The sequence below is a fragment of the Sorex araneus genome, chromosome 3 (assembly GCF_027595985.1).
Source record: "Sorex araneus isolate mSorAra2 chromosome 3, mSorAra2.pri, whole genome shotgun sequence".
In the NCBI taxonomy this organism is placed as follows: Eukaryota; Metazoa; Chordata; class Mammalia; order Eulipotyphla; family Soricidae; genus Sorex; species Sorex araneus.
Window position 1 is genome coordinate 221,090,122 of NC_073304.1, and position 25,566 is coordinate 221,115,687.

The window sequence follows — 25,566 nt, forward strand, 5'->3', positions numbered from 1 at the left end:
TTATAATTACTAATTGCTAAAACATGGAGTATTAATCTCTTCTCCGTTTGTTTTCAGGAAGCAGTAAGTATACATATGTCATTTCCTCTTTGCCTTGAAAAAACAGTTTAGGTCTGATTAGAATGTAGTTTTATTTTTTGGGATCGGAGCAATAGCACAGCGGGTAGGACGTTTGCCTTGCACACAGCCGACCCGGGTTCGATTCCTCTGTCCCTCCTGGAGAGCCCAGCAAGCTACCAACAGTATCCTGCCTGCACGGCACAGCCTGGCAAGCTACCCGTGGTGTATTCAATATGCCAAAAACAGTAACAACGAGTCTCACAAAGGAGACCTTACTGGTGCCCACTCAAGCAAATCAATGAACAACAGGATGACCATGCTACAGTGCAATTCAAAAGAATGTCAGTGGTTTGATGCACTCACCACTCACTGACATTCTTCTACTCATTGATTACTTTCCTTGTTGACTGGAAGGATCAAAAATGTAGAGTCTCCACCCTCCTGGGACTGAAAGATAAAGGTGTTATCTTGCTGATCCAGTGCAGTAGCTCTCTTTACGGTTAAGCACCATCTCAGTAGATGAAGTTAAAACACTGCAGCTAAGACTGGGGAGATAGCTCCCTCCCAGGGCAAGTTTCATGCTTTGCGTGAGGGAGACCTGGGTTTGATCCTCGGCAGTACACGCCCTCACCCCTAGAGCTACCTGGGCCACCAAGAGCTACTCCTAAACAGCAAATAAAATTGTTCCTGCATATTGCTGGGTGGCTCCCAAACCAAACATACCCGCACTGCAGCCTGAGCCCGCGATGGGCTACTCTGATCATGGCAGGCGAGCGGTAGTTACTCCAGGAGCTCGCCCACATCTGTCTTCTGTTCAAGTACGCACCACTGACTTTTCCCAGCAGGCACATTAAAAAAGTGCTTTAAGGGCCAAGGAGATGACTCAAAAGACTAAAACTTCAACTCACCTTGCAAGTGGGAAGCCCAGGTGCTAGCCATAGCTCTACCTGGTCCCTGAGCACCACCCCAGAAGTAGCCCTCCCGCAACCAACAACTAACTGCCAGGGAGAGCCTCAAAAAATAAACAACAGCAAAATGTGATTGAAGGGGTTCAGGATCTAGGTTAGTGGTGTTGCACTTGTCTTGCGTGTGTGAGGCCCTGGGTTCGATCCCTGGCGCCACCACAACAACCAACAAAGAATTAGAATAAATTAGAAGTGACAGTGCTGAGGAAGAGCTCTCTGAGCCTTTGATATGTGTAAGCTGCTCGTTTGTAACATCACCAGCAAGCAGCACTGATTTATGCCAACCACAGTACAAGGCGTTTCCTATATGTTGTCTGGTTTAATCCTCGCAGTCCTCTAAGGGCAGCATTAGCATCCCTCCATTCTTGCTGTTCTTGTCATGCTGGGTACCAAACCCCCGTCTCTTGCATGCAAGGCAGGCATTCTCCCACTGAGCTACCTCCCCAGCCCCATCATCCGGCTTTCAAACATGAGGGTCACATGCAAAGCAGCCCTTGCTCCTTATTCCACTGTTCCATTTTATCTCCTTAAGGACAAAAACATGTAAATGTTTAAAGTATTGAAAGTTCAGTCAAAGTCGCTCTAACAGTTGACATATCGATTTACTTATTTATTGGGGGCCACAGCCATCTGTGCTCAGGGCTTATTCCTGGCTCTGCTCTCAGGGATCACTCCCAATGGGGGCTGAGGGAACCATCTGGGGTCCTGGGATTGAATCTGGGTCAGTCACGTTCAAGGCAAGTGCCCCACCCACAGTGTGATATCTATAGCCCCAAGAATCAACATATCTCATAGAACCTTTATTGGTTTTGGTTTGTTTGGGGAGGAATCATTGCAAATGCAGCCAAGTTTTGTCTCCCGTAAGACTCGACTCTGCGCGCTGCATTGATGAGGACTCCTCACGGGGGATAATAGCGGCGATGGGAAAGGCAACAGACTGGTTCTTGGCATTGTTTAGAACACACTGTTCAAAGGATGTTTCTGTGTTTGGGTCTTGGCAGATACTTTTAGTTTCCTACTTCATAGTTTTTTATCCGGATTAATGTGCTGAATTTCTCTAAAACAGTCACTAAGCTGTATTCCTAACTGTGCCCCTTAAGTCATGCCCAGGGACCATTGAACAGGAGAGAACTCCTGTTCTTAAAAAGTGATGTCAGTGGGTAGGTACAGCAAAAGCAATGGAATTAATAAGGTTGTATATAGATTGGTCACCGCGATAATCATGATTTCTTTTTCAAAACAGAGATATGGTCAGAGAAGAATAAAAACTAAAAATGGAAGATCCAGGTAAATATTAGTCTGACAACCTTTCATTTATACTGGAGTGTCCTCCCCCTGGTGCTTGGGGACCCTGGAGCCCTTCCGTGTGCTACTTGGCCCTGTGACCTGGGCCTGAGTTCAGTGTTAGTGTCTTAGGGCCCCACAAGGCCAGGCTGCTCAGTCCCCCATGTGGGGTGGCTCTGCTCTCAGGAATCACAGCCCACCTGTGCTCAGGGAGGCCATACGGTGCCATCGGCCAAAGTTGGAGCCTCATGCCCAAAAGGCCCTTTTAACTATCTTTCCAGTAGCTCGGGGCTACTCCAGCCTCAGTGTTCAGTGTGGTGCCAGGAATTGAACCCAGGGCCTCACACATGCAAGCCAAGTACTTTACCATTGAGCCATATCCCCCAACCTCTATCTCTAGCTCTTATAAAAAGGAACTGAGGGAAAATGGAAACTAGGCAAGGCCCTTGGGGGTGCACTGCTGGTGAGTGGGAAAGAGCATGGTCCCTGTCCCTTGGGACCTCTCCATTGATGACCAGAGTCCTTGAGCTGGGAGCTCCGTTTCTTGCCTATACTCAGCGCCCACTTTCTCTGTACACACGCACTGCCTGTAAAGCACGAGACTGCTCTCTCTTCTGTTCACACTCAAAACACATTGCCGTGCCTCAGTGTGGTTCCTGCCTTTGATGCTGATACCTGTGGCTTCTTTGCTCACTGGCGATTGTCTGCAGGATGAAAGCTAGTGTGCTAAAGAACTTGGCTAACTGCACACAGGCATTAACTCTAGTTCAGCATCTGGGATAAAGCAGCTAGGACGATAGAATCACCTCCCCCAACGCAACTTCCGGTAAAGGGTGCTTGAGAGACTAAATTCAGAGGCGACCAGTGGAAAGGCTTCTGGACAGACTCTAGTGCTTTCTCTCAGTGTGGTGGGCAGTTTGTTCTTTGCACACAGCATTTGCTGGGGCCACGGTGGTGAGCAGAACTAAATATCCTGCCTGTTTTCCAAGCCAGGCTACATATCAAGGTCTCTCAAGAGACAATGGGGTCCCTTTGGATGGACCCAACAAATGTCTAAAAACCGCCACAGGTATGCATGGAATCTCTCTCAAGGTGTCAGGTCATAGTGATTGGACTCATCATGGCTCCAGACCGAGGTACCCATGTTGTTGTCCTAACAAGACCAGAGACCTCCATCCTAGGAAGCATGGGAAATGGGTGAATGATGAATGATGTGTGTCCATGTTTTCCTTCAAGGCCCTCTGGCAGTTCAAACAGCCGAAGTACAGTGGAACATGAGAGGCAGGTAAGCACGGGGAGGAGGGGGCACTGAGGCAGGACAGGAGTAGACCGGGGTGCAGAATCATGAGCTCCCCTTGCCTTTTCCAGGGGGGCTTCATCTGGCGAAGGTGGCCTCTGTGCGTGAGAGACACATATCGGCCACTCAGTGTCACACATAAGAAAAGCAAAAAACTGCATGACAAGGATTCCTCTGATGAGGACATAATTTTCAGCCGATATCCAGGGTAAACAATGGGGACAGTTCCAATACCTGCCTGAAGTCAGGAAGTGATGCAGAGGGGGCAGGTCCCTTGTGAGAGCTGACTGTATTCTTCTTGTTCCAGGGAGCTCAAGGAGGTCGTAGTAACAAAAACAGCGGAATTGACTCCTGAGGAGAAAGCAGCCAAGAAGACCAAGGCAGCCAAGAAGACCCAGGGAGCACAGGAACCTCAGCGCCCCCCAACACTTGTCCCCCTGGCATGACAGACCGGCAAATCTCCACTTGGAACCCCGACATCACAGACACCCCAGTCACGACTGTCCATCAAGGCTCCACAGGCCCCCCATGCACTCGAGTCCTTCAGATCCCAGGAGATCCTGTCATCACAGGAGATCTCAACTCAGATTGAGGAACTACAGGACTCCTCAAAGGGAGCCACCGTGTCCGAATGAACGGCTCCCGCCTCAGACCACCTGGAAATTTGTCTTTCATAGTGAAACACTCCATGCTCTTCTAATAAAATCACGACGAGCCACATCCAAGTACTGTACTAATAAGTTCTTTACATGCTTGGAATTTGAAACCTCATAACAACCCTATAACTTTATTACAAAACAGAGGCTTGGTTAGGTTACATAATGTCCCGTATTCTTACTACTTACAATGCCTAGATCTAAATCTTTGAAATGACTGTCTATACTCATGATCAGTATTCATCCTTTTTCTTGTCCTTTGCTAGATCTCCAGTCAAGTCTCCTAAAACATTTTTAAAAAATCATCTTACCGGGGGCTGGAGTGATAGCACAGCGGGTAGGGCGTTTGCCTTGCACGCGGCCGACCCGGGTTCGAATCCCAGCATCCCATATGGTCCCCCGAGCACCGCCAGGAGTAATTCCTGAGTGCATGAGCCAGGAGTGACCCCTGTGCATCGCTGGGTGTGACCCAAAAAAGCAAAAAAAAAAAAAAAAAATCATCTTACCAATCATCTTTTTTAAAAATCATTTGAAAAAAAATCATCTTACCTCTGCCTGCTTCCCCCAATCTTATCGACCCAGGGGTCACACCCATAAGCCACCTCCTGTAGGCACCAGATAATCATCTCATCAGCCACTGTCCAGAATTCTGCTGCTTCTCCTGGAAGGGAGAATAAAATGAGGCCTCCCGTAGCCATGCCACCAGACTCCGCACCAGGCTGTTTACATTCAGGGGCGCACAATAGGGGCGCAGGTGAGAGCCCTCCCCGCCCCAAGGATCTCAGCCCTGGCAGCCGACCTCCACTACCCAACCGCCGCCATACTCTGAGCCACTTTTCACATGCTTGGGCCGAGCCTTATGCATGAGTGGACATATTCCTGGATCTCCCAGTAACTTGATGGCCGTGTGACACATCATCATAGAGGGAAATTTATGTAAATGCCTCTTGGAGAGCCCAGCAAGCTACCAATAGTATCCTGCCCACATGGCAGAGCCTGGTAAGCTCCCTGTGGTGAATTCAATATGCCAAAAAATAAACGATAACAGGTCTCATTCTCCTGACCCCAAAAGAGCCTCCAATCATTGGGAAAGACGAGTAAGGAGAGGCTGCTAAAATCTCAGGGCTGGGACGAGTGGAGACGTTACTGGCACCTGCCCAAGTAAATCAATGAACAACAGGATGACAGTGATACGGTGATACAGTAAAGAGCTTCTCAGCAATTCCTATAAAATACTTATTTTATCATTTAAAAATGAATATATGAGTAAGTCCAGCAATGGACTTGGGAATTAAAGCTAAAAAAAGAGGTCAACATTCGTGTAACCAATAAAGGCCATTGGCAGGATGCAGGACTGGAGCTGGAATCCCTCCCCTAGCAGGGATGAGGTCCGAGAGGAATGGGTGGGATTGGAGGATGGGAGCCTCTCCTCATTCCCCCAGAATAATCGTCCCTGAAGAGCTGTTAAAACCACCATCCTCCAGCAGGGATGAGTATTAAAGCAAAACACAACCAATCCTGTCGTTCTCTCCAAGGGCTCCCCAAGTGCCACAGCAGTTAATGACAGCAGACTCAACTCCTGCCCCTACTTCTGGTCACTCTAACAGGCTCTTGAAATGACCAGAACTTTTGCAGCAGTGTCTATACCGCTGTTGATGCTAAGACCTGTCTGTTTTCCCAAACTCTCAAACTTATCCACAAGTGCATGCCTGTAGGATAACATAGCCTCTGATAGTTTAGCTTTATTGGGTTACTTCCGTTACGGTGCTCCCATTCCTCTGTGTTTATTTGTAGTTTCTTAGTATTCTGTTGACTTGTAAATATTGTTTTGTATTTCTGTTCTCCTTGAGTCCTTTGCATAGTTTATTCAGAGCCATGTCCTTTCTTGTATAGACACAAGAAGACAATATTATGCCTTTGTAACTTGGGACTTAATTGGCCTCGAATATTATTCCCTCCCGGGCTTCTGCTTTCTCCATTTAAACCTTAGTTGCCCTCAGTTCCTAGCACCCCAAAAGCAGGGTCCCGATGAGGGATGGGATGGATCCAGGGCAAGCGGTGAGTTATGTGCTACCCTGGCATCCAGATGGGCCTGGCCAAAGTGCCTAATTCTTTTTCTTTTTTTTTAATATTGAACTCTTCGCGAATTTGCGTGTCATCCTTGCGCAGGCCATGGTAATCTTCTCTGTGTCGTTCCAATTTTAGTATATGTGCTGCCGAAGCGAGCACCAAAGTGCCTAATCTAAACTATAAGTTAAGAGTTTGATCATGGGCAAATGCTATCATGATCCAAAAGTAATGACGAGACTAGGACCCTGTTAGGGATAGGAAAGACTAATCTGGCTTGAGCACTGTAGTCTGAGATCGAGATGGCTCCAGGAGAGCAATTCTATAAGCTTTAATACATTTCTTATAGTGTCCATACAAAATGATTAATATTATGAATGCTTATATGTTTGCTGGATGAGGAGAAGAGAAACACACTCATGGGTCTCCGCCCTAGGGTGGATCCTCCTGCTGAAAGAGAATCAGTCCTAGGAGAAGCATCCCCTGAGGGAAAGGAACCTTACCCCTATTGATTGTGACCACACCTCTGTGTAAGCCCCAACCCCCTCATGCTGGGGGGATTTAACTAGGCTGTAAGAGTGGGTTGGGGGGCCAGATCCACAGATCCAGGGAGAGATCCAGAACCGGGACAGAAGCAGAGAGTGAGAATGAAATAAACTGATCGAGCAACCAGTTTGGCCTTCTCCTTCCTTCGCCTGCCCTTGACCGACAACCACACACAGTGGTTCCAGAGCACCAAACGCGGGCAGTGAGACAGAGCTGCCCGGAGAGCCTGCGAGTGGCACACCCGACAGCGTGCCTTAGTTTTTTACACATGCCCTATCTTGGTACTGAAGGTTCTTCTCCCTTAAAACCTAGCAGAAAATTCACTTGGGGTGTTTTGTCTTGATTTTCTTTTTAAAAATAAGCAAAACAAGGCCCTGCCCTCCGCGCAAAGGGGACCCTGAGCAGCCGCCCAGGATCGGCTCCTCCTCTCCTGATCCCAGAGGCACACAAACCAATCTCAGAACGCAGCGGCTGCTGGCAGAAATCCCTCTGGACTTAATTACTAAAATACCAGAAATCCAAAAAAGACATCATATGCTCTTCATTATCAGCAATCGAAAGCAAATGATGCCTTTTTGGCATGTCTGATTGTTGGGGGGAATATTCCAAGTTATAGTGGATTTTCTGTTGAACATTGAATGTAAACAAAGCAAAGAGAGTAAAGTGAAAGTCATCTGCCACACAGGCAGGGCGGGGGTGGGAGGGTATAATGGGATTCTTGGTGGTGCAATATGTGCACTGGTGAAGGGATGGGTGTTTGATAATTGTATGATTGAGACTTGTAACTGTTCTCACGGTAATTTAATAATAATTTTTTTAAGTGTTCAAAAAAAAAACCGCAAAAATGTAGTTTTCAAGGCTGGATAATTAGCCCTTGCCTTACAGGTGATCAACCCATGTGTAGTGTAGCCCCAGCACCACCTCTGGTCCCCCAAGCCCAGTTAGCAGTTGCCCCTGAATACAGAGCAATGAGTAGCCCCTGACGACCACCAGATTGGGCACCAAGCCCCACGTCACCAAAAACTAAACAAGCCAAAACCCCTCAGTCCTCAGTGAGCAGGATGCTGGGGGGCACAGAGTAAAGAAGAATGTGTGAGCAGTAGTTGACTAAGATGGCCTTTCTCCACCTCGATTTCAGAAAACATTGGTGGAGGGACAGGAGTAATAGTCCAGTGGGTAGGGCACTTGTTTTTCACACAAGTGACCTGGGTTTGATCCCTGATCCTACAGTATGATGCCCTGAACCTTGCCAGTAGTGATCCCTAAGCACAGAGCCACGAGTAAGACCTGGATAGGTGTGGCCCCAAAATACTGGAAAAAAAATTGAGAGGGGCCAGACAGATAGTACAGTGGGGAGGGCGGCTGCCTTGCATGCGGCTGACCTGATTTGATCTCTGGCATCCCGTATGGTCCCCAAGCATGGCCAGGAGTGACTCCTGAGTGCAGAGCCAGGAGAAACTCCTGAGTATCTCCAGGTGTGGCCCGAAAACCAAACATTTGTGCAGCCAGGTACTGTCCGAGGTTCTTCTGGACCCACCAGGCTTATCTCAGCTGCACACACCCCACCTTCCTTCCCTGCCTGAGACAGATCCGTGGTAGCAAGAACTGCAGCAGCAGTGGAAGTAGCACAGATCTCCTCCTCCTCAACAAAGATACTCATAACCTTTATATACTCGAAAATAATTGTCTTTAGGGGCTGGAGCAATAGCACAGCATGTAGGGCGTTTGCCTTGCATGGGGCTAACCCTGGTTTGTTCTTCGGGTCAGTGTGATCAAATTTGGCTAACTACTAACTTTTCTCACTAATGTATTTAACTTTTCCTGGCTTACTAGTGCACAAGGTGATGTATCATAGACGATTTATTTTTCTTTTTGGGTCACACCCAACGATGCACAGGGGTTACTCCTGGCTCTGCACTCAGGAATTACTTCTGACGGTGCTCAGGGGACCATGTGGAATGCTGAAGATCAAGCCCAGGTTGGCCATATGCAAGGCAAAGGCCCTTCCTGCTGTACTATCACTCCAGCCCCTGCTCTGCATTTTAAGTGAAATTCTGCATTTTTAGGCTGGGACTCCCAACAGTCCCAACAGTCTCGGAAGACTCTGTAGATTCCTTTTCCAAACATCTAATGCCTGCCACTAAGATGTCATTTGAAATGGATATAACTGTCATGACCAGAGAGCGCCCAAGAGGAAGGTTGTCAGAACAGCATAGCCTTGATCAGGGAACTGCATGGAGTTGAAGATGAGTTTAAGAAAAATGAAATTCAGTGTTCAGCTCTTTTAGAATTAATTTATCTGGCAGGTTTTCTGATTTTTACCAGAAATTCCCCACACCTACACCCAATGCAAAAAAAGAGATTCACCAGCAGAGGTCCATAGCTTCCCCACAGCCCTGGAGCCTTCTCAACTTCTCATTGGCCCTGAGAACCAGGTCACAAGCCAGCTGCTCTATTGAGTAGCTGCCTTTCCCAGCAGACTGTGTATCCCAAGGGGAGCCATTGAGAGCCAGCTGCATCCTCTAAAGTGCCACACAGTCCATTGCCGAGGGAGTACATGCATGGGGTACGTGCGGGAAAGTGGGTTTTAGGGGCTCAGCTCTTTTCCCCAGTCCCTAAAAGGGGCAATTCAATGTCAAGATTTTATCCAGCTGATAAAAGTGGGGGAACTGGAAGGATGCGCTGTTGCCAGTGAGGTTATCACAGATGTAGATCCGAGAGCTGCTGGGTCCTTGCAACAGATGAGTAGCCACACATGGTTGCCACAGAAGGCGACTCACCTTGAGATTTCTGGGAGACGTGCAAGGAGAATATCTCCAGTGGGATACACGAGACACGGTGCGTGTGGCTGCTTTCAGAGAAGGGAACTGGGAAGCTTCTGTGCCATGTTCTTTTTTGTTGACTGTGGGGGGAAGGGGCACCCCTGGAGGCTACTTACTTCCAGCTCTATTTACTCCCAGCTCTGTGCTCAGGAGTCACTCCAATTTAGTGAGCTCATGCTCCAGCCCGAAAGGCAAGAAGAGAAGGAAGCTGGGAAGTGACACCTCAACTCAGGAAGCAGCAGAGGAAGCTGTGGGATGTCCACTGTGTGACAGGAGGTCACCTCAGAATCTACTGCACAGCAGTCAGGAGAGAGAACGCAGAGGGGCAGGCCCACTGACATCTCCCCCAGAACACTGGAGAATGGGGGACCTGCTGAGGGCAGTGAGTGGAGGTGGAGGAGAGAAGCTGAAACCACGGGGGGTGCACACTGTGAGGTTCAGGGGGAACCACGTTTGCAGAGCCAGACCCCTCTCAGCTATGTTGTTTTGTTGGTTTATGGGGGGCACAATCAGTGCTGCTCAAGGGATACTCTCAGCTCTGCTGTGGGGTCTTTCCTGCTGGTGCTTAGAGGATCCGTAAAGTGCCGGAGATTGGAGCTAGGCCTCCTATGTGCAAAGCATGTGCCCAACCCTTTGGGCCATCTCCACCCCTCCCCCCAGCCCTGGGTTCTACTTTTTTTTTTTTTTTTTTTGCTTTTTGGGTCACGCCTGGCGATGCACAGGGGTTACTCCTGGCTCTGCACTCAGGAATTATCCCTGGCCGTGCTCAGGGGACCATATGGGATGCTGGGATTTGAACCCGGGTCGGCCGCATGCAAGGCAAACGCCCTACCCGCTGTGCTATCTCTCCAGCCCCTGGGTTCTACTTTTTCAGGAAAGTTCAGTAAATGGTGTGAGGGAGAGCAATTATTTAGTCCTCGGCCTTCTCTTGCTTCAAAGCCCAGCTGCCGCGCCACCAAGCTATTGCCCCTTCAATTACAGCCAAAAGGAACCAGCTGGAAATCCTGTTTCTACTCTGTACGTTACTTACCCTCTCCAAACCTGTATCTTTCCTCCTTTTCCTTGATTCTCATTCTCCTGTTCGAGGAATTGAATGCAAGCCCTCTTACTAGTACGCAGGCACTCACCCCTGAATCATCCCTGGGTCGCCAATTTTTAATTTTTTTTTTTGGTGGTGCCCTTGATGGAACATGGTCTCACACAAGCAATTCGAGAACTCTACCACTGGAGCGATAGCACAGCAGGTAGGGCATTTGCCTTGCACGCCGCCAACCCGGGTTTGATTCCTCCGTCTTGCCTCTTGGAGAGCCTGGAAAGCTACCAAGAGTATCCCGCCCGCACGGGAGAGCCTGGCAATCTACCCATGGTGTATTCAATATGCCAAAAACAATAACAAGTCTCACAATGGAGACATTACTGGTGCCCGCTCGAGCAAAACGATGAACAACGGGAGAACACTGCTACAGTGCTACCACTGAACCATCCTCTACATTCTGGCCTCACATCACCCTTGCCCAAAACTGTATTCTTTGTTTATTTTTGTTTTGAGCCATACCCAGTTGTGCTCAGGACTTACTTCTGGATCTGTGCTCAGGGATCACTTCTGGTGGGGCTAAGGGGACAATATGGATTCAAACCAGGTTGGCTGCTTGCAAGGCAAGTGCCTTAATCCTGAACTATCTCTCAGTCCACCTCCACCATTTTCTTCGTACCACAGTCTAACAATGGTGCCCATATTCTGGATAAGGAAGTTACACAAGACAAATCCCAGTTCCTACCTGCCACTCAGTGGGGGCTTAGATTTCCTACAGGTATTAAATCTCGATGAAGTGATCATCGACGTAAAAAGAGGGGTTCGGCAGGGTGATACCATTTCACCGAAACTGTTCAGTGCCACCCTCGAGAACATCATGCGACAACTGGAATGGGAAGGATTGGGAGTGAAGATAGATGGTCGGCAACTACACCACCTCCACTTCGCTGATGACATCGTTCTCATAACACCAAACATTAGTCAAGCGGCACAAATGCTGGCTAATTTCTACTTCGAGTGTGGAAAGGTCGGACTGCAGCTGAATCTCAGCAAAACGATGTATGAACTAGTCCCAGACGTTCCTTTTGCTCTCCATGGAATGAACATCTCCGAATGCAGCAGCTGTGTGTACCTGGGTCGAGAACTCAACATGAGGAACAACTTAGTGCCAGAACTGCGCAGGAGGAAGAGAGCAGCGTGGAATGCCTTCAAGAGCGTCGAAGAAGTGGTTAAGAAGACGAAGAACCTCCGGCTCCAGGCACATATTTTCGACTCCACTATTCTTCCTGCACTAACATACACCTCAGAAACCTGGGCCCTACACAAACAGGATGAGAACACTATTCAGGTATCCCAAAGAGGAATCCAAAGAGGGGTATCATGTTTCACTCAAGTGAGAGAAGGAATCTGGAGTTCCGACCTCCATCGACAATCAAGAACCAGGGATGCCTTGTTAGAAAAGATGAAGTCATGAAATTTGCATATAAGTGGATCAACATGGAAAGTATCACATTGAGTGAAATGAGTCAGAAAGAAAGGGACAGACATAGAAAAATCGCACTCATCTGTGGAATATAAAGTAGCAGAATGGAAGACTAACACCCAAGAGTAGTAGAGATAAGAACCAGAAGGTCTGCCCACAGCTTGGAAACTGGCCTCACATGCTGGGAGAAAAGGCAGCTGAGATAGAGAAGGGAACGAACACCTAGTAGAGAATGTTGGGAGGACCCACTTGGGTTGAAAGCTGCATGCCAAAAGTAGATTATAGACTGAACATGATGGCCACTCAATACCTGTATTGCAAACTATAACATCCAATAGGAGAGAGAACAAAAGGGAATACCCTGCTGCAGAGGCAGGGTGGGGTGGTGGAGGTTGGGGTGTGGGTGGTGGGAGGGATACTGGGAACATTGGTGGAGGAGAATGGACAATGGTGGAAGGAAGTAAACGAAATGCAAACATGAAAGTTCATAAGTTTGTAATTGTACCTCACGGTGATTCACTAATAAAAATTTTAAAAAAACAGCAAGGAAAAAAATGGCCTAAGGCATCAAAACTGAAAAAAAAAAAAAGAATCAGGGGGACCCTCTGTTCCTAAAAACTTTGATTCTAGAGGCCGTGTAACCTATTTTGGCATCCAGAGCAGTTTCTTACAGCAATGCACTGGGACTGTGAGCTGGGCTACACCTCCACGCTGCCCGGGGATGGATCTTTCCTCTCCACCCTGTCTTTCTGCACGGAAAATGGCGGCGGCAGCAATATCCACGTGGCGGGAGCCACCTTCTAAGACTCCTAACCCAGAGGTATACAGTTTTTATACTTTGGGGCTCCTAGGCAATCATGGAAAGTGGGTGTAACCGGCACGCCCTCTGTCCAGAAAAATCCAGATCTGCTGAGAGCGAAACGGATCCTCTGCTCCTAAAGACTTTGACTCCAGAGGCCTTCTAACCCATTTTGGCATCCAGAGCAGTTTATTACAGCAATGCACTGGGACTGTGAGCTGGGCTATACAATTTCTGGCAGAATTTTCCCTGGACTTTATACAGAAATCCAAAACCTAATATCTCTTGTCAGCAACGTGAAACAGTTCCTTTTTAGCAGGTCTGACTTTGGGGGGAAATTCCAAACAATAACAGTGAGTTTTTTGTTGAAATATTGAAGGTAATCAAAGTAGCAGCCATTTTTCTAGACTGTGAACTAAGCAATAGCCCCACGCTGGCCAAGAAGAGGAAATATCCCTCTTTCCTGGTTGTTTCCCATTTTCGGGGAGAAACGCGGCGTGATGTCCACCATACTATGAGGCGCGGGAAGGGGGATGAGGGGGGAAAAAAAGGAAAAGGAAAAAGAAAAAAAAAGAGTTATATACTTGGAGCAGTGGGGCTACATATCTCTTCATTCTAAGCAATGGAAAACTATTATCAAATGCTTCCTTGGTAGTAGGGCTGTCTTTCTTGGGGGGAAACTCCAACAATAGTGAGTTTTGTGGTGAAATATGGAATGTAATCAAGGTAAAAAGAAAATGAAGTGAAATTCATCAGTTATGCAGTTGGGGGTAGGGGGGGCAGGGGCAGAAGATATACTGGGGTTTTTGGTGGTGGAATATGGGCACTGGTGAAGGGATGGGTGTTTGAATATTGTATAACTGAGACATAAGCCTGAGAACTTTGTAACTTTCCACATGGTGATTCAATAATAAAAAAAAAAATCAGGGATGCTGTCTTGCTTGCCAAGGTGTCAAAAATCAGATGGGCTGGACCGGTAATGTGATTAAAAGATGACCGCTGGACTAGAGCTGTTATCGACTGGATTCCACAGGACGTCAAAATACCGCGTGGCTGCCCACCCAGGAGATGGTCAGACTTCTTTCTCAAAACCCTGAATGAATGATTTGAGGCTCTTCCTGTTCTTGCATCGAACAGATATCATTGGGCTACACTAGCATGAGACAGGGACAAATGGAGACGTTACTGGCACCGGTTCGAGCTAATCGAGGATTAACGGGATGACAACTGGTACAAGTGATTAAATCTCGGGTCTGGAGTGATAGTACATCAGATAGGGCATTTGCCTTGCACACAGCTGACCTACATTTGATCTCTGGCATCCCATATGGTCCCCTGAGCACCATCAGGAGTAATTCCTGATGTAGAGCCAGGAGTAATCCCAGAGCATCACCAGGTGTGACCTAAATAGAAAAAAAAAACTTTAAAAACTCTCTCACCCTTAAAAAAAAAAAAAAAAAAACCTCTCTCACCCTTAATATCCCAGTCCAGGCAGAGACCCTCAAATTTCATTATGATTTGAGCCACGTGCTATAGCCAGCCTTGGTCTAACCTTACAACTACACTAAACCTAACATTTACCCCCGACTCAAACTTTCAACTTCTGCCATGACCTAACTCTAAATCTAACCTCACCAACTTCTGCCATGGCCTTACCCTTAGCTTAACCATAGCCTTTGCCCAATTCCACTAATCACCAATCACCATAAACCTGACATTCACCATCACCCCTTCTTTTAAAATCCTCCTTTCTTACGTTCTCTCTTTCTCTCCCTCTTTCCTCTCTTTCCAAATTTTAATTTAGGCATCATGATTTCCAATACTGTCAACGATAGATTTTCAGGCATAACATGTTGCAACACCTCACCCTCCACCAGAGTGTCTAGTGTCTGTCCCCATCCTTCCGCCCTGGTTAGCTCCTACTGAAGGCCACTCAGTTTCTGTTGCCTTTGGGCATTTATTGTTTCCTTACTTATTTATTATTATTTATTTCCTTATTTATGTATTACTTCCTTATTATGTTTTTTCATATCACATATGTCAGGAAGGTTATTCAGTTCTCTCCTCCTAATTTCATCTGTCCTGATACTCTCCAGATCTATCCACATAGCAGCAGATTACATGCTATCATCTTTTAGAGCTGAGTAGTATCCCATTCTAGATGTACCTTTAAAGACAAAAACAGTTGCTTTAACCAGTCCTCTATTCTTGGACAACTGGGTCGATTCTAGATTTGGGCTACTGTGAACACTGCTGCAAAGACCAGAAAGGGTGCAAATGTCTTGGGTCTTTGGGACAGATGCCAAGCAGTTGACTATAAAACATCGCGGGGGGAGGGGGGCGCCCAGGGCGCGCTCCGGATATAAAGAGTAGGGGAAACACGTTTTCCTGAGAGCCCCCTGGGCAGGAAGGTCCAGTCTGCGCTTGAGCTCAATTGGCTCCCAGCGCCCACGCCCTCGGAAAGCAAAGACTGGCGGCGATATTAACCCCGCTTCACAACTGGAGAAACTTCACTCACGGAAGCCGAGAGGGCTCCATCGTCATGCAAAAGGTGGCGGGCAAGGGAAGGTAGCCAGTAGGGTTTAGTCCCGCGGGAACACCGGAGGCAGCGGGCAAGCCCCGCTGGGGGGCAGGTCTGAAGCCTCCTCCCAGACCTGCGGCGAAGCACAAACCCGCAGGCCCCGCCCCCGATTTCCTCGGGGCTCCGCGATTGGGCCGTTGCGTGGGGGCGTGGCCCGACGTCCAGGCGACGTGCTTGCGTCATCGCCGCGGGCGCTGCTTCCTGTTGTCTGAGGCTGGGAGGCCGCCGTCGCGTCGCGAGCGAAGCTGAGGGGCTGCCGCGGCCTTGAGCGCCCCTCGCCGCCTCCCGGCTCCCTGTGGTGAGTGACGGCTGAGGGCGCGAGCAGAAGGGAAGCGACGCGGCGGCGGGGCAGCCCCCGCGGAGCCCCCCGGGCGCCCGCCCCGAGCCCGGCGTCTGCCAGCCCCTTCCCCACCCGAGCCCGCCAGCCTGAGAGCCCGACCCCGGCCCGCCGCCGCCCCGCGACCCCGGGGGCCGCCCTCGCCGCTTTGCCCCTCCCGGGCTCGGCTCCCTTAGCCCAGTTTCCCTCAGCTCCCTGCAGTGCACCCCGAGGCCCGCCCGGGGACCCGGGTTCGATCCCCCGCAGCATCGCCTATGGGATTCCTGAGTGCGGAGCGCAGGACTGAGCCCTGAGCACTGTCCGGTGTCTACCCCAAAAAAGCCAAAAACCAGGGTCCCCTCCTCCAAGCCCCCCCTCCACCTCCGCTGGCCCCACGTTCACCAGCACAGCCAAGGCAAGTGGCCGGCGGAGCCCAGCGCTTTCGTGACAACCTGGACTCAGCCCTTAAATGTGCCCGTGCTCAGCGCCTCACTCCATGTCCTTCCTGTCCTCCCTGGCCCCCGTCTCCGCTTCCTCATCCGTCTCATGACAAACCCAGCAAGGTCCTTGCACCTCTGCCCGCGGCCTCAGCTCCGCACCCATCGCCCCTTGACCCAGTCCCCATGCGGTCTGAGAAAGTTCAGAGCCCTCTGCCAACCCCCCTCACTGCCCCACAGCAGCCAAACACAGACGCTTGCGCACAACCTGGCAGTTAGGGGGAGGCTAGACTTGCCCCGGAGGTGGCTCCGGGGGTCAGCTAGCTTGGGGGACAGCCTGGCAGTCAAGGGGGCTGGCTGGACTGGCCCCTGAGAGTCTCCATTGGTCAGCTAGCATGGGGGGCCGCCCCTGTTGTGTAGCCAGTTTCTCCTCACCTTCTGTTCCCCTGGGCTGTCTTGGGGTTTGTGTGTCTGGCACTGGTGTTGGACTCCCTGTGCTGGCCACCCGCCTGGTAGGCAGCAGCCAAGTCCCTGAAGGTGAGTGCTGATGCCTCAGTCGCTCACTCCACTGCAGCTGCAGGACCCAGCCCTTCCATCCACAGTGCTGGCCTGTGGGAGTAGAGAATGCCACGGTGTCACAGAATGCTGTGTCCTGGCACATGTTAAGGCTCCTCACCTTGTGCTCCCCCAGCCAGAGCTGTTTGCTGGTCAGCCCCAACAACCACCTGGGGAGCATTTGGCAATGAATCTTGTAGTTACGGGATTGGAGAAGTGGGTCCTGGGGAGGCTACTGCCAGGGTGGGCACAGGGCCTGTCGAGTTTGTTTCTTCTTTCTGCAGGTGCCAGGTCATTGAGTTTTGACCATTTGGGACTCCTGAACCTACGGACTGTGACCTCAGAGCAGCACACACACTTGCCCCATGCACGGTGGGTGCACATTCCCTCCACATTCTCTTGACCGGGCAGCAGACTTGGTTATTTCACGGCTGTTGATAAGGACCCTAAGGAGAACCCATAGTCTGTGCTGCTTCTCCGAGTCTCATTCCTTTGAGACTCCTTCAAGTGCCTCCAGGATCCCCCTCCTTAAGGTGCCAGAAATCGGACTGGTTTTCACCTTGTGCAGCTGGGTTTAATGGGAGGAGCTCTCCTCCTCACTTCCCTTTCTCGGTGACTGGAGACACCTGCCCCAGGCCTCTGTTGATTTGTGTGCTGCTGGGGATCAAACCCCTGTTCTGTGCTCAAGGCCTGTTCTCCACCATGAGCTATCTGTGACTTTTACCCTTGTTTTTTTTTTTTATTCATCACCTCATTCAGCAAGTGTTTTCTGGGTTCTAGTGTGTGCCACCCAAGCACTATTCGGGGCCCTGGAGGTGCACTGGTGGAAAACTCAGTGGGGAGGGGAACTTCCTGTTTTCATTCAGAGTCCTAGGGAACATGAGAGAAGAGTGTGAGGGAAAAAGGGTGTTCTTGGCTGGATGGAAAGAAAGAACATCTTCTTCACCCAGTGTCTCCCAGCCTCCCTGTCCTTGCCTTCCGCATCCGAGCTTAGTCTGGGAATCATACAGTGGAAGTTTCTCTCCCTACACTTAGTTCCTTCAGAAGCTCAGTTCTCATCCCCCCCCCCCCCGTTCCACCCCCACAAGACACTTGTCCAGAAATCTAGCTTGACTCAGTGCAAGAAGGTGCCATTTACTCATTGAGCACTTGTGGCTGAAAAGTCAGCTGCCCTTCTGAGTCAGAAGATAACCTTGTCACGCTTCTTCCAACAGCAAACGTTGCCGTGCTTCCCCAACTGCAGAACACGATTCCTCAGGTGGCACCGCCTCTGCATGGCTGAGACGTCAGTCTGTTGTTCCACACAGCCCAGTACAGGACTGGGTTCAGGCCCCAGAGAGCTGGCCAGCAGGGATGGCTGAGAAGTCTCTCAGGAGCACAGATTGCTGTTTACTCCTGGACAAAGTGTTTTGAAAGCAAGGAAGCCAGCCGATGCGTTTCTTCTTTCAATGTAAGCCTCTTCTAAGCCATTCTTCTCTTTTCATTCTTCTTTGATCTCAGCAGGGTGGGTGTGGGAGAGTGAAAACAGAAATTGGACAAGTGAAATTGGAAGTGTATAGAGAAAGCAGAAGAATATAAAGGGGAAAATGAAAACTGAAAACCAAAACAACCTAGTTCCTTCCTAGCTGTGTCCTGGAACGTGGAAGCTGACTGGAGCCGCTGCCCCTTCAGCAGTGTGGGTTCTCCGTGAGTTTAGGTCTTCTCTAACCAAATAGAGCATCCGCCTATCTCCTAAAAGTCTCATTAATAAGTTGTTATTAATGCTTTGATTTAAATACCTGTGACAGTGGTTTGGTGAGAAGCACTGGACTTGGGGTGAGGAGACCAGAGAATTCTGTGCCCTCTCTGAGCCCATTCCTACTGAACCTCAGTTTTCTCTGTGAAAGTGGACAACCATTGTTCTGTCTCAGAGTTGTGAACATTGGGTGAGTTTAGAGAGTGCGTACAGAGAAGCTTGGAGCACCATACAGGGGTGAATCAGTACCTGGGGAGAGGTGGACTTAGCGTGATTTGAGCTGCCGAAAGGACAGGCCATCTTTTTGCCAATCTTCGTGGTCTCCCAGTTCTCTCTTCAACCCCATGTTTCCAGGGAGCTCCGCTTTGCTCCTTTGGCTCTTTTATTTTGTTCTTGGTTATTTTGGGCCATACCCAGCAATGCTCAGGGCTTACTCCTGGCTTTGTGCTCAGGGATCACTTCTGGCAGGACTCGGGACTATATAGGGTGCTGGGGTTCGAACCCCATTTGGCCCTGTGCAAGGCAAGCGCCCTCCTCACTATATCATCACTCCGGCTCTCATTTGGTTCCTGAGTCCCAAGGTCTCAGGCTTGTTTGGGGAATTGCCACAGGCCTGCTCTCCGCTTGCTCTGTGCTGTGTTGCTGGTGTTCCTGACCCTCTGTTTGCAGTGATGGTTACTTGTCTCCTGTCTGGCCCTGCTCTAACCTCTTAGAGGAGTTTGCTCCAGTTCACTTGATGTTATTTGACCATGCGCCCATGACCGCCGATAACTCGCTCCCTCTGTCCAGTGAATATTCTTTGATTATCGGTGAACAAGTGAGTCGCATGGTGCCTGGGCTGTCATTCAGATGGTGGCAGTTGGAGCCTTCTGGCACCTGGCCTTGTGATTGGCTGAGGGCCTCTTTGGGGTTCAAGAACTGGGCTGGTAGGGTGAGCCTCCAATGTGGCTGGAAGGAATTGGAGCCCAAGGTGTGGGAACCAGAGAACCTGGCCCCAACCTTTAGGGGGAACGCTGACCAGAGATACCACCCTTTTCTGATGCTCTGGTGTCCAGAGTGGGAGCTGCCCCACCTACAGAGACCCCAGGGAGTGGATCTGCCACAGAGTACCAATGTGCCCAGATGGCTCGTGGCAAATTGAGATTGGAGCAGTGGTCGTGCCCCAGTGCCCCATGCTGCTCAAGCTGGCAGGCCCAGGAGGCAAGTGGTGGCAGGAGAGCCCTCCCCACCCTCCTTGTCAAACAGTGTCACCTGTACCTCTCTCTCTCTCTCTCTCTCTCTCTCTCTCTCTCTCTCTCCCCCTCCTCTCTTTTCTTGGTGCGGGGTAGGTGGCACACCTGGTAGTGCTCAGGGACTACTCCCATACTCTGTGCGGGAGTATGGGAGGACTGTCACTCCTGCACTGCTGAGGAAGAAGCCCATCACTTCTGCAATGTGAAGCCACTAGGCATGTGGAGCCTCTCTCTGGCCCCGAGCACTTGTTCTCTTCACTGCCGAGTCTGCAGACACATGCCTGGCCTTGAAGCTGGGGGTGTGAGTGGTTGCAGGGCCCATGGAACATGAGCCCCTGCTTCTGGTCCCTACAGGTTGTTTGCATCTTCAGCCACAGCATCTTCTGTGGACCCTCAGCTCTCTCACTCACTTTCTTTTCTCTTTTCTGTTTTGTTATTTTCACCACACCCATCAGTGCTCTAGAGGCTACTGTACCATGGGTAGGGGCCAGGCCATTTGCCTCACATGCAGTAAGACCCAACCCAGCACGGCTATGGTCCCCTAATTTGCCAATCAGGAGTGATCTCAACACAGAGCCAGGAGTAAGCCCTGAGCACAGCCAGGTGTGACCTGAAAACAAAAGAATAAAAAAAGGAACAAAACCCAGAAAGAGCCTCTGTTTCTGTTTGTAGTTAGGGAAGCACTGAACTGGAAACGCTGTTTCCTGCTCACTTTTTTTTAGCATGGGGTGAAAGGCCTTGCAGCTGCCATTTGGAAGCTATGGCCACCCGCTCCTTGCTGCAGGGGGTTTCGGGGAGAGGGAGGGCAGGGACCAGAGCCCCGACCTTGTTCATGCGACTGCCCTGTGTCTCCTCAGGTGTCATGTGATCCTTGCAGAGCTGCAGCCAGGGTGGAGATGCTCTCGGTGGTGGAGAATGGACTGGACCCCCGGGCGGCCATCCCGGTAACGTCGCCAGGGCAAACAGGGTGGGACAGAAGATGTGAGACAGCCACCGCAAGGCTTTGGTCCATGTGAAAAGGAACGGACCTCAAGTGGGAGAGCAGGCCAGGCTGAGGGACAGTTGAGCAGCAGTGGCTCCCGGGTATCCTTCCTCCTTTAGAGCATCTGACTGGGGATCAAAGGGAAATATCAGTGCCGTGAGGGCTCAGGGAGGTCCCCTGAAAGATTTCCAGTGAGCCTGCTGTCCTGGGGCTTCTTGATGACTCTGTACACCACAGGGTCAGAACCCACATCTGGGGCACCCATGCAGGTGGCCACTGGGGCAGCTTCTGTTTGCACATTTACTGTGTTTCCTGGTTTTTCCAAGTTTGAGCTCAGCTCCTTCTGGCCCCCTTGCATGGGGACCCATTGGTGGCTGTGGGCCTGGGCTCTCCTGGCCATTTCGTGGGCCCTGCATTCCCTGGAAGAGGCAGGGTGTGAGAACGATGTTTGGGTTGTCTGGCAACCAAGTTCTGCGGTGTCTTTCTGGGAGAAGCTGAGCTTTCTTTCTCTCCTTGCTGATGTTTCGTTATGCTGAGAACTTTCTGCCGGCAAGGAACTGCGAGCTTCAGTTGTGCCTTCTGTCCTCCTGGCCAGTGGGGTGTCTGGCCCATTGGCTGGCTTTCCTGGTCACGCCCTTCTGTACACAGATTTCCAGGACCCCACAGAGCTAGGGCAGAGCCACTGGCCAGCTCTGCATCCTGACAAGGACTGAGTCCTTAGGCAGTAGGTTTCTGGTAGTAGGTTTATGTGCCTTCGTCGTCTCTTCCTACCCTACCTCATAGACATTCAGCTGAACGAAGCATTTGTACCTTTGTTTTGTTTTGTTTGGGGGCCATACCCAGCAGTCCTCAGGGCTTAATGAGCTTACTCCTGGCTTTACATTCAGGAATCACCCCTGGCAGGCTCAAGGCTCATAGGGGGTACCAGTTGTCAAACCCAGATCAGCAGCTTACAGGACAAGCACTTACCCACTTAGTATTATCAGTATTATCACTCTGACCCCTGTTTGTACCTTTTATATAATATAGTAATATACTGACACAGAAAGAACATTTAAAGTTGGACTTCCATATAAAGATTTAAAAACCTTTATTTATAGGGGCAGGGGTCGGGGGAGCATTGGGCACCAGCAGTGCTCAGGGTTCACTCCTGGCTCTGTACTTAGTTATCACTCCTTGCTGTGTTTGGGGGCCCATATGTGGTACAGGCAAATAGAATTGGAGTCAGCCACATGGAAGACAAGTGCCATCACCCCCATACTATCTCTCTGGCCCAATATCAAAACCTCTGAAGGGTCTAATAGCCAGAATATATAAAGACCTTTCATACTTCAGCAATAAAAAGCAGACCCAGTTAAAAATAAAGGACTTAAAGACATGTTTCTCAAGGTAATATATTAAAATAGTAAGTACATATCTGGCATGACATGTACTCATCTGAAATACGCAGTTCAGTGGTTCTTAGTTTATTCACACAACTGTGCCACCCACTGTTGCCACTATCTAATTTTAGAATATTTGCAGCCCCTTGAAAGAAGTACTGCAACACCCAATAGCAGTTCCTCCTGTTCCCCTTTCTCCATACTCAGGGTTCATGCAATGCTCAGGGATCAAACCTAGGTCTCCCACATGCAAAGCCCTTGAGCCATCACCTCTGCTCCAGTTAATTTCTTCTTTTAGCAAACACTTACTGAGCACTTCCATGTACCAGGAACTGTGCCAAACATGGAGGACAGAAAAGTATATTTAAAAAAATCTAGCCTTGGGGATGGAGCAATAGCACAGCGGATAGGGCATTTGCCTTGCACGCGGCCAACCCAGCTTCGATTCCCAGCATCCCATATGGTCCCCTGAGCACCGCCAGGAGTAATTCCTGAGTGCAGAGCCAGGAGTAACCCCTGTGCATCGCCAGGTGTGACCCAAAAACCAAAAAAAAAAAAAAAATCCAGCCTTGTCCTCAGTGTAGTAATCTCAGTGCTACAGATGAGGAAGTTTATTTTCATCAATAGAAATTGGGACTCAGGAACCTGAAGTGTCTAGGTGGCCCAACTGGTGACAGGCACAGCCGGACTAAATTCAGGCCTCTGCAGTCTCACGTCTTTCTCCCTCTTGGGTGGGAGTGAGGCTCCAGCAGTGCTGCTCTCCACCAGCAGTGCGCCGGAGTTCCTGCATGCGGTGTAGAGGATTGATCGCCAGGCCCTGTACATGCCAGGTATCATGTGCTCAGCCCTTTGAGCATCTCCAAAGCCCTAGAATCCTTTCTAGTGTTTGGTTTGGGGGCCACATCTGGTGGGTGCTCAGGACTTATCTTGGCTCTGTACTCAGGGATCACTCCTGCAGGGCTGGGGATCATAGGCGATGGTGGGGATCGAGCCCAGGTCAGATGCATGCAAGACAAGTGCCAGCCCTGCTGTACTACTGATCTGGTCCCTAGACTCTTTCTTACCATAGAAAGAAAGAAGGAAGTGTCTTTCCTTTGTTTTCTGGCTTTAAAGCAGCACTTTTTCCTCTTACTGATGCTCTGCACTCTTGGTCTTGCATCAGGTTGAAAGCTCAGCCCTGCCCAGATGCATTTCCTAGGCCCTGGAGCAGTCCCTCTGAGGGAGTCCGCCTCTGAATCCCAGTTCCTGTGGCTCTTAGCCCATGTTTCAGAAATAGAGTAGGTGGCCAAGGAGAAAGCTTCAGTGGCAAAGCTCTTGTCTAGTATGTGTGCAAGGCCCTGATTTTGAGCTCAGTCACTACATCCCCAAAGCATTTTCAGGCCCACCTGGCTATACATAGCAGGAATAGCCTCTGTTTAAGAAAAAGATACACCAGGGGCTTTAGGTGGTCCAGTGGTTCAAAGCCTAAAGGAGGCCACAGCCCATGAGGCCCTGGTGCCAGTACATGTGCTGAAGTCAACCTGGCAGCCCCTTTTCTGGAAGCTTTGGTGAGAGGAAGCATAAAAAACATTTTCTTGAGTAATGTTTGGTGGGGACACACAGGTGGTACTCAAGGGCTATTCCCAGATGGGTGTGGCAGGTGGGTGTGGGGGCCTACTCCTGGTGGTGCTCAGCTGGACCCAAGCCTCCTGCTTATTCCCCTCCTGTTGCACAACTCCCTGGCCTTTGAACAATTTTCTTTTAATTGATATTTGGGACCAGGAGATAGTATAGCAGTTAGGGCACACTCCTAGCATACACCTGACCCAAGCTTGATCCCTAGCACCACTTTGCCCCCCAACATCGATGGGCATGGCCTTCATGGCCCCAGACTCCGGGGGTGACCCAGATAATGCCCAGCACTGCAGAGCCCAAATAGCACAGACCTTTAGGCCCTTGCATAGAACTGCCATCCCATTCACGGAGAATCACTGGAGAGGCTCCTAGGGCTCTGAAATCTGCATCCCCACCCCATATACAAAAAAGCAGGTACAAAAATGTTATTGCAAAAAAAAAAAAAAAAAACTTAACAAACAGCGGTTACCTCTGAGTGGTCTTTATCTGCACCTCAGCCTCTAGCATCAGCTGGTACTAGTTCTGCAGGACAAAGCATTGGTGTGGGTGTGTCCCATCCTGTGTTTGGTGGAGGACAGAGTTGCATTCTGAGGAGTGCCACCAACCTGGTGTTTGTTTGCGTCGCCCTCCAGGTCATCAAGAAGAAGCTTGTGGGCTCTGTGAAGGCCTTGCAGAAGCAGTACGTTTCCTCGGACACAGTGGTGACGAGTGAGGATGCCGACGCCAACACCGTGTGCAGTGCCCTGGAGGCTGTGTTCATCCATGGTCTGCACACCAAGCACATCCGCGCAGAGGCAGGAAGCAAAAGGAAGAAGCGCACCCAGCAGAAGCCCTTGCCGCAGCCTGCCTTCTGGCCCCTCCTGAAAGCCGTCACCCACAGGTGAGCTTTGGCTTTGGGGAGGTGCTGCAGAGAGTCTCTTAAACCTCTTACACTCCTTGCACTCACCGCCCCTCTTGGCTCCTGAGACGCCCCCTGGGCAAGTGCTTCCAGAAGCATCTCGGGCTCATGAGGAGCTTGATTTTGAATTAGAGTTCAGTTCAGAAAACTTTTCCTGGGCCAGAGAGAAAGTACAATGGGGTGAGCACTTGCCTTGCACATGGTCAACCCAGATTTGATACCTTGCACCCTCTGTAGTTCCCCCAAACCCTGCCAGGAGCGATCCCTGAGCTCAGAGCCAGGAGTCAGCCCTGGGCATCACCAGGTGAGGCCCAAAATAATAACTCTCCTATGGCCCACATGCTCACAACCTTCACATTCAGTTACCATAAGTTTGTAAGGGCTCGTAAGCTGCAGTCTGAGAAGCTGGGAGCCAGCACAGAGGGTGCAGTGTGGGGGCTGCCGATGAACCTGACCTCCCGCTGGGGTGACCTGTTTGGTCTGTTTGCCTTGTTAGTCAGTGCAGGGCTGGGACCATGCAGGGCAGGCTGCAGCCCAGGGTGCCCTCAGGCTTGCGGACCTTTGAACCTTCGCCACTGAGCATCACTGCGGCTAGACACCTCCAGCCTCAGCCCTCTCCTCTGGCCACAGCTGCTCGAGCCCCTGCACTGGACTTTTTAGCTGGAAAAGCCCTTTTGGTTTTAACCTGGGGCCAACCCAGACACACAGCCCAGAGTGTAGGGCTCCCTGAGACCCTACAGCACCGAGGGCGTAGTGAGTAAGGGACAAGCAGGACTCAGGATAGAATTCTGGCCTGCACGTTACCCCTCAAACTGCCTCCCT

The 25,566-nt window shown here is 50.2% G+C and overlaps 1 protein-coding gene, 1 non-coding gene and 1 pseudogene across 4 annotated transcripts in view; 2 read left to right on the top strand and 1 right to left on the bottom strand.

Moving 5' to 3' along the window:
- Window positions 1–6,386: 6,386 nt before the first annotated feature.
- Window positions 6,387–6,491, bottom strand: LOC129403844 (U6 spliceosomal RNA). The gene has a single exon (XR_008629504.1). It is a non-coding gene; the product is annotated as a U6 spliceosomal RNA (small nuclear RNA).
- A 2,653-nt stretch (window positions 6,492–9,144) lies between these two features.
- LOC129403916 (U7 small nuclear RNA) lies at window positions 9,145–9,210 on the top strand (annotated as a pseudogene).
- Window positions 9,211–15,777: 6,567 nt separating this feature from the next.
- PLEKHM1 (pleckstrin homology and RUN domain containing M1) overlaps window positions 15,778–25,566 on the top strand; it is a 41,656-nt gene continuing 31,867 nt past the window's right edge. For 2 of the 3 annotated variants that reach the window (XM_055132335.1, XM_055132337.1), the window contains exons 1-5: window positions 15,778–15,891; window positions 17,186–17,273; window positions 18,116–18,351; window positions 20,726–20,812; window positions 24,479–24,726. In XM_055132335.1, the coding sequence (XP_054988310.1) occupies window positions 20,765–20,812; window positions 24,479–24,726 (296 nt within the window). In that variant the 5' untranslated portion in view covers window positions 15,778–15,891; window positions 17,186–17,273; window positions 18,116–18,351; window positions 20,726–20,764. The remainder of the gene's footprint in view (window positions 15,892–17,185; window positions 17,274–18,115; window positions 18,352–20,725; window positions 20,813–24,478; window positions 24,727–25,566) is intronic. The other variant, XM_055132336.1, reaches the window with a different exon arrangement.